The following is a 13,298-nucleotide window of genomic DNA, read 5'->3' as shown; positions in this document are numbered from 1 at the left end:
CGTTCGACCTCTTTCGTAGCCTGTCTCGAGACTAGCCCCAAGACTGTGAAGCAACTTGACTGTGCTCGTATACCCATAGAAGGCTGCAGTGACCAGAGGACTTCGACTTGAATCTTCCGGATCAACGACTGCACCATGCTCGACAAGTATAGCTACTGCCTCGGACTTTCCAAGACTGGCAGCTTCATAGAGAGGGATTCTGCCAGTGGCAGATGAGTTTGGATCGACTCCTGCTTGGATCAGTCGTTTGATCATCGCTATTTGACCCTTCCGTGAAGCATATATCAACATCCAATGGCGTTTGAGGCTAGGATCCGAGCTGGGTTCAGTGGAGCTCATCGGCGGAGACACTGCACCTTCGGATCTGTCTCCATCATCTGCCTTGGTCTTGATCATGATCAAGCTCGGGTGGGCTTTTAGAACTTCTACTATATTCCCGAACCCATGTTCGTCTGCCAAGGATAACGCTGAGTCGCCCTCTGGGCTTTTGTAATTGATGTCAGCTCCGGATTCCAGTAGCAGCTTCACTGCATCCAACTGCTCGTTTTCGACTGCAAAGAGCAAAGGCGATTTCCCATAACCGGTGGAAGAATTGGGATTGGCCCCATGTTCCAACAATAATTTCATGATCTTAAGATGCCCGTACTGTGATGAGGCAGAGAGGGGTGACTGTCCATCAGCATCTGGACTGTCGGCGTGTGCCCCTTGGTTGATGAGATGTTCAACAATCATTGCGCTACCATATCTTGAAGCCCACCAAAGCGGTGATCCGCCATAGTTGTCCTTTAAGTTTACATCAGCATCCCTACTTGTTAGGTACTGAACGATGTCGCTCCACCCATGCTCCGCAGCCATAGACAGAGAGCTTCGCCCATCAGCATCTAGCGAATTAACGTCAATTCCCTCGTCCAGTACCTGACAAATCTTATTCAGATGGCCGTTTCTGGCTGCATAAAAGAGTGCGGTTAAACGTAAGGCCTTTGAATGAAGTTGCGCGTCCAGTGAGATTGGCACACTTCCGTCTAATATCGTTGTCACGGGGTGATGTTTGTTCTCCCAGGAAATAGTTCGTGGACGCTTGCCGTCGTGACTCTCAGCAGTTGCATTAGCTCCAGCCTTGAGTAGTATCTCGACGACATCTTCGAAGCCAGTTTCGGCAGCAAAGTGTAATGGAGTCCAGCCGATATTGTTTGATGCATTCACATCAGCGCCCAGTTTTATCAGCAACGACACGATCTGGGGGTAACCATCACGGACTGCTCTAATAAGTGCCGTGTTTTCTTCATGCATAGTCCGAGCATCAACGGACACCCCTTTCTGGACAAAAAGCCGTATCAGGGACTTGTTCTGCCCTGCAGTAGCCAAGTAGACTCCTGTATAGCCAGAACTACTTGCCTTTGGGTTGGCACCGTGATCAATAAGGATATGAAAGGTTTCGACTCTCCCAGATCTGGCAGCCACCAACAAAGGCGTTAAGCCTTCTTCAAAAGGCTCATCCTGGGCTTTGGGAGCTGTTCTGGACTCAATGTCTGCACCTTTCTCAATTAGGAGTTGCGTCATCTGGCCAAAGTTCCTCTCAGCGGCTAGATGCAATGGTCTGTAACCATTATCGTCTGCTGCCTCTATATTTGCGTCGTGCTCGAGGAGGAAACTGGCCATTTCAATGGCATTACACAGTACTGCCACCAGCAGTGGTGTATTGTCGTTGTTATCGCGAGTTTCGATATCAGCGCCGTGGTCTAGCAGGGCTTGTGCGCTAGGTACAGAATTGGCGGACACAGCATAAGTGAGAACGGATCTTCCGTCTTCAGTAATCTCATTACCGTCTGCTCCATACTCTAGAAGCTTTTTACTGCAGAATAATCCCCGTCAGCATTTTGCCTCTTATTTTGTGAACAGAAGAGCTCATGACTGAACACTCACATAATCTTATGTTGCTCAGTAAGTGCTGCGGTGTGTATAGGGGCTTGACCCTGCTTACACTTGATGGAGATATCTGCACCGCGCTCGATTAGAAGCTGCACTGCATCATCATGTCCTCTCCTGCACGCTTCATGCAGTGGACTAAATCCTTTGTGGTCCAAACATTGGATGCTAGCATCAGCTTCCAGCAAAGCCAGGATGGTTTTGACGCATCCATTATTAGCGGCTAGATGCAGGGGATAGCTCCCTATAGTTGACTGTGCATCAACATTTGAGCCATGAGAAATGAGAATTTCCACTGCTTGTGAATCTCCAATATCTGCTGCCCAGTGGAGTGCTGTAAGTCCATAATTTCCGTTGATGCCAGCCACATCGGCGCCATTATTAAGCAGAACTTGCAGAATCTCATGATTCGCAGTATCAGCGGCAAGATTAAGGCAGTTCCAGCCGTCCTTGGCTGGTAGGTTCACATTGGCGCCTTGGCTGATGAGCTCCTGTAATAGTTCGATCTGGTTCCTCTCAACAGTCCATACAAGAGCTTCAGTCATGTCGATGCTGTCAGGGCTGTCTGAGATGAACCCGTTCTTCAACAAACGTCTGGTGAGGTCTGAGGATATGGAGAGCTGGCTCATGCTTGTCGCCAGCACGCTATCGGGCGACGTCGGTTCAGGGTCCGCAAGATCGGCGCCTTTGGCGCTCTCGGGACTCGGGAGTTCCATCTTGCCTCCTGCTTCTGGATCGTCTAAAACCATCAGAGGTGAGTGGTTCGTGTTTTATCAGTCAACAATGATGATGACAGAAATCTGCCTCAGCTCAGCTCAGCCTTCCTCGGTTGACTACAGAACTCGATCGTGATGACAAAGCGGGGTAAATGAGGTGTCTGGCCAATGATGGCACTTCTTCTCTAACAAGTATGGTATGAATCTGGGAGGAAACTCATAGGACTATTATTATAAAGTAGCCGTGCAATTTAGATATAAACTTGTTTATCATTAAAGAATGTATTGACGACCAGTAATTAGATGTGTCATAGTTCTATTATAAGTGGAGTTAGAGATGCAAACATCTAGAATAAACCGGCTCCGATAACAACAGCCACAATAAGACCCATTGCTCCAGCCTGAGCACTAGCAAGCTTCATACCTGAAGATGGTGTTGTTGTGCTTGAAGCAGCAGGGGTCTGGGCTGCAGAAGAGGCATCCAAGGTACCAGTAGCAGCAGCTGTCTCAACACTGGTGGTCTCGGTCTTGGTATCAGCCTTGGTGGTCTCAGCGGCCTCAGTCTCAGTCTCGGTAGAATCAGCAGAACCGGTAGCCGCAGTCGTAGCAGTTGTCTTTTCAGCAGTCTTGGCAGTCGTCACTGAAGTAGAAGCATCCTTCTTAGCGCCATATTCCTCGATATCCAGAACATAAGTGCCATTTCCAGAAACATCACCCTGCTCAAAGCTAGCCCAGCTGGGCTCTCCATCAGTACCGAGCGAAACACAGGCCTCTCGGAAGGAGTTGCTGGCGCAAATGCTGTTGCCGTCACTGTAGACAGCGCCGCCGGCGTTTGTGCACGAGACAAACAGCTGCGTAACGAGCTTGGCCATGTTGTCAAAGAAGTCTTCGTTGGTGTTGGAAGAGAGACAAGTGCGGCAGCCATCCATGGAGCCGTACCAGCCATCTGGGTTGGGAATGCAAACACAGTCCTCGGCAGACTCTTCGGGGAACTTGAGCTTCTGGCACTTGAGCATGGCCTGGTAGATGGGCCAGCAGCCGCAGTCGTCGAGCTTGGAAGGGCTATCCTCGGCTTCCTTGGTCTTGGACCAGCCGTTGGGCTCGGCAGAGGTGAAGCCGGAAAGGGCAACAAGTGCCGCAAAAGTGGTTGAGAAATGCATTATGATGGTTTTGAGAAGTGAACTTTGAACGAATGACGATATTGAAACGAGTGTTGAACAGCAAAAGAGTGTGTGCGGTGTGAAGAAGTCTGGGCTCGGTGAGATTTTAAGAAGCACTCTACCTTAACGGATAATCTTAAACAACAGGGGTTGTGGGCAGTAATTTCCGGGTTTAGGCACCCGCACCCATAATTCTAGCGCTTGTGTTCCGTCAGGTGATGTCGTGAAGTGATTGCTTGGTGTTTTGAAGTCTAAAAGGCTTATATATCGCACATTTGAAAAATACTATTATCTCTCATTACCAAAAGTATTCTAGGCATATTGGTGCCTTGATGAACCAGCGCAATCACAGCAAAAGGGACAAAAATATCATTCCTGTCGAAAAGTCGACGAAGGATCTACGCTATCCCCAGATGGAAACGACCGAGACCAGGGCTCTATCTAGTCGCCTACCCACTTCGCCTATCAGTACATTTGCACTAACTAGCATACACCAGATTTACCTGTAAAACAATAAGGGTGATGTAGCGACACGTTCAGGGATGAGGCGAGCTTCCACAAATCACAACGTGGTCATGACAAGCCACTTCCACAGATCTGGACTGGCCCCTTGCAAATTATTCAGGGGTTGCAGCCTTGTGGATTTTAGTGACAATCATGGGATTTGTTCATTTTTCTGTGCGATTTTCCATGTTTGTCGTGCTTAGAGTCTGTTTTGGTGATGCGATAACCCACATAGGCTTGGAGACAGGGATATCTGTTTCCCCAGCTCTCCTACATTGTTTTTTTCTTTACCTAGGCCAATGTGACGACATCATCGCATTTCTCGTTCCATTTAGCCGGGCTAGTAAACCAGTTCCGTTTTGTATGACTTTTCACAGTCACAGCAGAACACACTCAGTCCCAACTTCTGTTTTTCCATGGTCATTTCTACCGGGTTACTGAAGAATGCCCAGTTCGTATCTTCTCTTCAATGTGATCACACGGTTTTGGTATGTATCTTATTCTACTCTGTAGGCTAGGTTGAAAATGCAGCCCCTAATACAGGGTAGTTTCTCCGAGTCTGATTTTGATCTCGGCCGACTAAACGCCTTGGCGACCCTTGGCAGCGGAAATAACGGCATTCTTCCAAACGCCAAGTCGCACTGCGAGTCGAATTCGGTCGTACCTGGTAGTGGACCATGTGGGTTTCATTTTATATCTCGATAGCTGTGCATAGTAAGCACGTCACTTGTGCTCTGCACAAATGCGAGAACAAGATATCGTAACCACAAGCCGTGGTCACTGAAGCATGGTCACCAGTATTGCAATTATGACCAATATCATTTGCATAGCCAAGGAGAATATGTATGTTCACACTGAGGGCATGCACAACTACTATCTTCCGTGTGGCATGCCGTTGCATGTTGACTCTGTTTGCTTATTATTGGGCACAAATATTTGCAACACGTCGGGTAACGCAAGATAGCCATTATTCAGGCCACACAACGCAAAATATAAACTTTGCTTTCTGCGTGCAGACGGGGCCTTATATGTCCCGCTCTCCCTCAAGCCAGGGACGTTTGTGCGTTTCTGTTTCAATTACAGGTTGCTGCTCAATACGAGAAGTCAATCTCCCAGCAAATCACGAGACACCTCAGACACTAATAATATAACAAACTTTGAGCAGCTATGACACGAAATTCATGTGTATCAGTTCATCAATTATCCGTATAGCAATTATTTCAATATCACCTTCGGGATAAGGCATTCTTCTATCTTCAAGGGCTCCCGCAACTTCGGAAATGTTACTTCGGAGCTGCATGGACAGCAACCAGGGTAGGTATAGGATGATATCATCCCTTGAGAACGATTCCACCAAGCACTTCCGCGCTTTCAAAATGGTCACTGTCTAAACTCTCCTTGGCTAGTTGATAGGCAATGGCTGCAATCGAGACCTTGTAGAATGCGGGGGTGACATGACAGGTAATGACAGGTCAGACGCCAATTAAACAAGAGATGCAATGCAGCTCAAGGATTCTCACTGTAATTTTTTATTTATTTTTCGGACAATGCTTACAATGGCCAAAGTTGTGCGTTGATCACCGCCACACTCTCTGCTCCATGTTTCAATTGTCAATAAATTTGTGAATAATGTCATAGCACACTGCCTTTCCAAATTTGGAGTGAAACTGGGTGGCTGATGGCTTTGTGCATATTGTTTCGCGCTAAAACAGCCAACCGATGAAGAAAAACAGTCTGTGCCTTGTTTATGAGATGACATTTTGCAATTAACAACTCATCAAACGAGTCATCCAGTCCAGACTTGGAAGCGACCGAAAGGGGTGCTTAAATGTGAGGCGTAGTATACGAGGTGAATCTAGTTCTATTGGTCTCGGGTAAGCAAGACTGTCGCTTGTTGGGGGCTATGCTATGTTTGTCGATCATTCAGCCTAGTCAGTCCATGGACTCTGCAGAGTAGACTCTAGACTCAATCCTTACCAAAAGTTCTTTGACAATTTGTGTCGAGTCAGTGGATTTATGCCCAGCAAAAAGTCAGACTCCTGCCAGCTCAACTGCCCTATTGTCCAGACCAGTCTATTTCAGGCTAATCCTGACCCCTATTCTTGGATGTAGTATTAGCTTGCTCCACCACTGATCGTCTAAAGCTGATTTCTCGGCACCTCGGCTTGACGTAAGAAATGTCCAAGATCCGTGCCTGGCCAATAATGTCGCAGGGAGAGTAAGAAATGGTGCCGAGCTCCGATAATACGAAATGAGACGAGCCTGAGCTAGTCATCTAAGGGAAACCACCCACGCGACCTACATCTTTTACATAAGATCAAGGACCCTACTAAATGGGAAAATGGGAAAAAAAAGGAGCTCGGAGGCTGAAGCGGTCCCGTTTTCCCATCGTATCAGGCGCTTGGAACTGAAGGCAACTCCGGATGGAACGGACTGAAGGGGGTAGCCCAAGTTTATTAAATGAAACTCATATTCCCCATATTTATCTGCTTTTCCATTTTTCTTTCTGGAAAAAAGTTGATCGCGTTTTGTTCTGTTGCATTTTTGCCTGTGATCCCTGACTTGTTTTGTGCTCGGTTTGCCCACACTCATTCTGTCTCGCTGTGTAGTTCGTCTGCACCAGCAGGCTACTTTTCTTTTTACTTTCTTTCATTCCTTTACAGTCAAGTCAAGTCAAGTCAATACAATATGGTTCGGTTACCTGCTATGCTGGGCAAGTTGGCTTCTCGACTTGCCAACCGCCACTTCATCTTCACATTCTCAGTCTTGGCCATCTTGGCAGCCAAGCTCTCACATATCCACAGCCATCGCAATGCCGTCGCTACCTCTCGATTACTTACCTTTTTCGGTACATTCTTTATCCAAGATATCGTCCTTCTTGTTATAATACGACTCCTCCTCGAACCTCCTCTTACAGCAAAGATCGCACAATACATAACCGCTACCCTTGCTGGGCTCCTAATCGCGTACAATGTCGCACTCGCCGTCGTCTCCGTTACATTTTACCTCGTCGCTGGATCCGAAATCCACTGGCAGAACATCAACATGGTCTCTGACCCCACGTCGAGAGCGATCTTCCTTTCCGGCCTTGTCACCATGATCCTGGTCCTGGCAGCACTACTGTTAGTCAGCTGGCTACTACAGGATGTGCTCTATGCAACCTTCGGATGGGGTGCCGATGTCGTGTCGTTCCCATTCCTATTCGCTGGAAGAGCCGCCAATCGTCTGTTGAGAAAGCGAAACATTTACGGCCGAATCCCTGAGCCTGAATCCGAATTCGACAACCGATACTCCGATGGCGATGATGATCTATCTCAAGACTCGATTGACTATGCAAAGTCGCAAAACTCATACTCCCGCTTGTCACAGCGCATGCGCAAAGTGTGTGGTGTCAACATGCAACCATCGACCGTGAAACGTCTCTTTCATAGCATTCCTTATCTGTCTTGGCACGTGTTTATCTTCGCCATGTTTGTCATGTCCCTTGAACGACCCAGTGATCGATCCCTGACTTTCCTTTCTTGGACTGCTGGCCTCCTCCCATTCGTCGACATGTCTTCCACCTCGCCTCTACTGGACCAGCTACCAACACACTTCAAAGTCGGCATCCAACATGAGTGGGATGAGCGATCAGCTGTCGCCGAACCACCCAAGTTCAGCTGGCTACCCAAGGGCAAGCCTCTGGCTGGTTTCGAGGATTGGTACGCTTCAGACGAGATGCACTACTCTGCCGCCTCGGATCCTACCAAGATCTCGAATCTTAACGAGCCTTTGTTGGAGGAGCTCCGCGGTAAGCTCCAGGATGTTCCCGTGAAGCATGTGATCATGTTCCTCCTCGAAAGCACCAGAAACGATGTCTTTCCCATCAAGAAGGACGGCCCTCTTTGGAATCGCTTCCAGGACTCGTACCCTAACAAGAAGATTCCCCGAGATGCGCTCGAAAGAATCTCTACCTTGATGCCTACTGCCAATTACATCACAGGCGACTACGATGACGGTTTCAAGCATAAGAAGACCCCAAAGCGAGGTGGTCCCCGATTCACAAACGCCTATACCTCTGCCACATACACTCTCAAAAGTCTCGAGGGAACAATCTGCGGCTTGAACCCTCTGATCGCTGATTTCAACCTCGACTACAAGCGCCATATCTATCAGCCCTGCCTCCCTCACATCTTCGACGCGATGAACAAGGCCGACCCAGCTTCCTCAAAGTGGAAGTCCTACTTCTTCCAAACTGCCACGATCCACTACGATAACCACGATAAGCTTATGGCAGCTATGGGATTTCCTGAGGAGAACACGGTCGATAGAGATTATCTTCGTGGTGAAAATGCAACACACGGAGCGGTTGAGTTGGAGGACATCAACTACTTCGGTTTCCAGGAAGATCCTCTTGAGGACTACATCCGTGATGCGTTTGTGGATGCTGAGAAGAACGATGGTCGAGTTTTCCTTACACATATCACGAGCACGAGTCATCATAGCTACGGCCTACCTGCCAACGAAACGTCTGTTCCCCTGGGCTCTGGAAAGGAGATCAAGGAGCTTTCTGATTACGCGAATGCTGAGGGCTACGATGATAAGTGGATCAAGAAGGTGCTTGGCCTTCTTGACGAACAGGGTGTTGCCAATGAGACTTTGATCGTCTTCCTTGGTGATCATGGTGTCTCGCTGGTTGAGAACAACAAGGCCTCACCTTATTACAACCCCAGTGTTGGAGCAGACCATGTACCTCTAGTTTTGTCTCACCCTCTTCTGCCCTCGTTCGATGTCAACGACGCAGTCCACTCAACCCAAGTTCTGCCCACAATCCTCGACATGCTTCTTGAGACAGGCTCACTTAAAGGTGTCAGCCGAGAAGCCGCAGAGTCATTACTACCAAATTACGAGGGCCAATCTCTCCTAAGACCCTTGCAGACAAGCAATAACGAAACAGGTCAAGGATATTGGCAATTTACCGTTGTCAACCCTGGCAGAGCCATGCTCAACATTCGTGATGCTCGCCACCCAGAGCGTCACTTGACAATCCCTCTTATCGACAACGTTGAGTGGAGATTAAGTGACGTCTCTGTAGACCCATTAGAGACTGATGGAATCCAAGCATTCGACTTTGTGTCGTTCTTGGAAGCTGTCGAGGCGAGATGGGGTGTTGAGTGGGCTGAGTGGGTGGAAGAAGGTGCCTTTATGACAAGGTGGCATGTGCAAGATAACAGTAAGCGATGGAGATATGAGAGAAATCCAAAAGTCAAAGAGACAAAGGGCCAGTAATTATATCATATTTGTTATTTAAATAGCGTGTCATTTAAACAAAGTTAAATTTTCTCACCATCAATTATTCCAATGACTAAGATATGCCCTTCAAAATAATAGCCAAAATACAATAAAGTCATTTTTTGCGCTCTTAGGACTGTTGCCGTCGCGAGGGAGACACAAGTCTGCCCCTTTACCGTTTCCGTCAGATACGCCATCCCTTAGGCACGGCGTGAAGGCCAACAGTGGCCCAGACGATATTGGTGTTACTGCCCGCAGGGATACAGCATACACCTGGATGGATGGATTTTTCAAGCCAGCTGACGTCATCTATTGATCAGAGTCTTGCAAATGCTTTAGTATCGTCTGACGTTATATTCAAACCTAAATGCAGGTGTATCTGGTGCTATATTCGTGAAAAGATGTAATAGGCTCACGCCTGTGGTCGTTCATATCCAGCCATCAGCCTTTCTTCTCCATTGTGAGGTTGTACGTAATTCACAGGATAACCCTCCGCTGTCATATGATTCTTAGTTTCATCAACATAACCAGTTGTCTGTTCCCCATAAACAGAGGGAGGAGAACACAGAGTGACCTGTCCTCCCTTCACTGCCAGAAGCTTTCTCTTTCCCATGGGTTGCAAGGTCACGCTGGGATCACGCATCATGTACCCAGGCTTTGCACCGCCCGTCTCAGTTGTGGTGTGGATCAGATTGGCCAAGAGTGAGCTGGCCCAGTGGGCATCGGCGAAGATCATAAGAGCAAGCCATAAGACAATAGCCATGAGTAGGGCCAGACAGCTGAGAGCCAGCTGGAGATAGGACACGGCGACAATGAGTTTCTCCACGCTGATATACACAAGAGATGGATCGATGCCGACACTGTACGCTCTAGAAACCAGAAGCGACTCCATAGTGTGCGCATTGTCCCGGATCCAGGTCAAGGCATTGTTGTCGAGTGACTCAGAACTGAGGTTAGATCGGCCATCGCCGAGATCATGGGCGACCATCACCGCAGCAGTGTCGACGAGGCCGAAGAATCTGGGATCGTCCACTGCCTCGTGACCAAAGCAGTCGGATCGGCCGGGCTGGCCACCATAAGCTTCGTCCTGAGAGTTTGCTAGCTGACATTTCTCCTGTGGCTCTGGCGCTTTCGAAATATTCTCTGATCGAATGAGGGTCATGTTCGTACTCGTTATACGGATGAGTGAAAACATGGATCTGCCGTTGCTCGTCAATGTGTAAAACCCCCATGTATTCTGTAGAGTAGATCGTTTGTTGTTCGAGACTGTGTTGAGACCATAGTGGTAACTCATGTTTTTTCTTTGAGCATTCATCATGTTATCGACGATGCGGCCGGAGGAAAGGAGCATTTTGTCATCCTGATCAAGATGCCCAGCACGTTCTACAAGATCTGAGACTTCTTCCTTGGCAACGTCGACTCCAGCGGTCGTGAGCATGGTCGTTTTGAATGTAGACTGGAAGAAAGTGTGACGTCTCTTGCCTTTGGTTACCGTGAAGACCTGGTTCATGAGCCCTGAGCCACCACCTCCACCAAAGGAAAACCAGATGTTGTCGTATCTGTTGGGCAGGATGTATCTGGAGTCAGCTATCCTATCTGAAGCGGTGTCCCAGTGTACCTCGGGCTTTCCAGCGACAGTTGCAATAAATTCAGTTGAGAAGACATTGTCGAATGTGTTTTCCCAAACATTATAATCGCTCCCGGTTGTGGTGTTCACAACATAACTCTCGTCGTCGAGTGATGGATTGGCAGAATAAATGAGACTGACGTCGATAGAGACAGAGAGACCATCATCGTCAAGCCAGATCCGAGCACCAGAATTGGTAGGTCCTGTCTGTGGAACGACTTCTGGTGCGCCGTTTTTGTTGGAGACTTTACCAGTCAAAGTGTAATTCAGTCCAGGATGAAAGAGGTCAGATCCAATAATCTGCGATAGCCTTTGTGTGGTATCGTCGATAGTAGATGGATCTAAAGACATCTGAACGATGTATGGTGGATTGTCGTTCCTCTGGTCCGCGTAGTCGGCGATCGTCGCCTCCGTAGCTTTGAATATGTAACCAGGAGCATCCAACGCCCAGAGAAGCGTGCCATAGAGTGACAAAACGATGTTCAGAAGACTAAAGGCAAGGACGACGAGGCCTGCTCGTGATAGACCGCGCGACGATATATAGAGGGTGCGCTGAATGTAATCTTCAGTGAACATAAGATAAGACGTGAACTGGTTCGAGCGGGCTGCGATCAACGAGAAGAGCTTGTAGATAAAGATACCCATAAGCAACTCGGCGCATTTGAAGATGATCGACTTGACAGCATTGTGATATACCGGCACGGAGGATTTGATGAAGGAAATGCTTGATTCCAACATTGTGGCGTTTTTGCTACTGCACGTAGCCAAGGAAGAAGATGAAGAATATCTCGCGGGGGATGGTCCGTCTTGACCTTTTCTTGGCAAGGTTATCGCTTTGCCGCTTAATTGCAGAACCCCTTGCCATTACCCCTGTCGAGGCTTTATTCCGCGACCGTTTAAGGACAGACTTCGACGCCACGAAAAACGAAGTGAGCTGTTGCAATTGGTGTTGTCGTTGTTTAGCGTTGATCTTGGCTTGTTATGGTTAGTGAAAGTTTTCAGCTTAAAGTCCAGAATCGCTAGTTCGTGCAAGGGTCAACCGGTCAGGGGACTGAAACTTTGGCAATTGATTGGTGCAGACACAGAGGATTCGAGAGTATTGAACTCTTTATTCCCTACAATCCGTGAAGGTTGCAAAGAATATATAGGTATCTAATAGATATCAGCAATTTGTCCCACCAGAAGTATAGTATAATAGTCTAAATCAGCCACAGCCGAGATATCGATGACAACGTCTTATCGTGGAGACATACCTGCACAGACGGCTAGACACTCATAATGAGAATCCTGGGTTCGCCACGGGAGCCGGAGGTAGCAGGACTAGACCTGTCTCCTTTCTCCTCCACTCTTGAAACCATGTAAATACATGGTCATCTGCGTAGTCCCAAGTAGACGGCATCCGTACTCGGACACACATGGGACACTTGTACCAGATGTTCAAGTGGTTGCAAGCAGGCATGTCGATGGGATCCATCTTGCGAAGTTCCATATATACCCAAAGCCTCACTCTTGATTGCAAGAACTCATGCCATGATTGTTGCGCTATGCCTGTGAGTCCGGTGGTATTGATGTATCGCAGTGCCACCCTCGTGAATGACTGATGTACGCCAACACTCAAGATGTAATGGCCATCGAAGTTGGCCACCGCCCAGTTTATTGAAAACACGCCGCTCTCAAGAACATAATCTGGAGTAAACTCTCCTATTGGGGGATCGGTAAGGTCTATAATGAGGGACCTTTGTCCGCCGATCTGTTGTAGTGCTTCTCGAGGGATGAGTTCAGGAGCTTCGTCAGGCCATACAAAGTCTCGTGTTGTCCAACCAGCAGCTTTATATTCCCGTGGTGTGTCGCCCCTGATACCATCAGCAGGTCTCACGAAGAAGAACTTGTGTCGTTTGATGGTAGGCAATGGGAATAGGCAATAAACCTTGTTCCAAGAGATAAACATCAAATCAGCTGACGTATCAGCATTGTTGATGATTTCAAAGATAGGACTGGCTAATTTGATACGGACGCTCACATCGAAGGGCTTTCTTCGCCTAAGAATTATGAACCCATAAATAGCGTATAATCGTCGTTGTCCTCGTCGTCCTC

At 48.0% G+C, this 13,298-nt stretch overlaps 4 protein-coding genes across 4 annotated transcripts; 1 reads left to right on the top strand and 3 right to left on the bottom strand.

Moving 5' to 3' along the window:
• Window positions 1–2,989: 2,989 nt before the first annotated feature.
• On the bottom strand, window positions 2,990–3,802 carry FGSG_12557 (uncharacterized protein; the record flags this gene model as incomplete). Its single annotated transcript, XM_011324601.1, has 1 exon — window positions 2,990–3,802. The coding sequence occupies one exon, from the start codon at window positions 3,800–3,802 to the stop codon at window positions 2,990–2,992; it is 813 nt and encodes a 270-aa protein (XP_011322903.1).
• Window positions 3,803–6,994: 3,192 nt separating this feature from the next.
• Window positions 6,995–9,574, top strand: FGSG_02901 (uncharacterized protein; the record flags this gene model as incomplete). The annotated part of the gene is made up of 1 exon (XM_011324600.1): window positions 6,995–9,574. One exon carries the CDS (start codon window positions 6,995–6,997, stop codon window positions 9,572–9,574), a length of 2,580 nt encoding a protein of 859 aa, XP_011322902.1.
• Window positions 9,575–9,989: 415 nt separating this feature from the next.
• On the bottom strand, window positions 9,990–11,942 carry FGSG_02902 (uncharacterized protein; the record flags this gene model as incomplete). Its single annotated transcript, XM_011324599.1, has 1 exon — window positions 9,990–11,942. One exon carries the CDS (start codon window positions 11,940–11,942, stop codon window positions 9,990–9,992), a length of 1,953 nt encoding a protein of 650 aa, XP_011322901.1.
• A 527-nt stretch (window positions 11,943–12,469) lies between these two features.
• FGSG_12556 (uncharacterized protein) lies at window positions 12,470–13,152 on the bottom strand (the record flags this gene model as incomplete). Its single annotated transcript, XM_011324598.1, has 2 exons — window positions 12,470–12,551; window positions 12,620–13,152. The coding sequence occupies 2 exons, from the start codon at window positions 13,150–13,152 to the stop codon at window positions 12,470–12,472; spliced, it is 615 nt and encodes a 204-aa protein (XP_011322900.1).
• Between the last annotated feature and the right edge of the window lie 146 nt (window positions 13,153–13,298).

Source organism: Fusarium graminearum, chromosome 2, assembly GCF_000240135.3.
Source record: "Fusarium graminearum PH-1 chromosome 2, whole genome shotgun sequence".
Taxonomy (NCBI): domain Eukaryota; kingdom Fungi; phylum Ascomycota; class Sordariomycetes; order Hypocreales; family Nectriaceae; genus Fusarium; species Fusarium graminearum.
The sequence above is the reverse complement of the archived record's forward strand: the minus strand, read 5'-3'. Positions and strand labels throughout refer to the sequence as shown.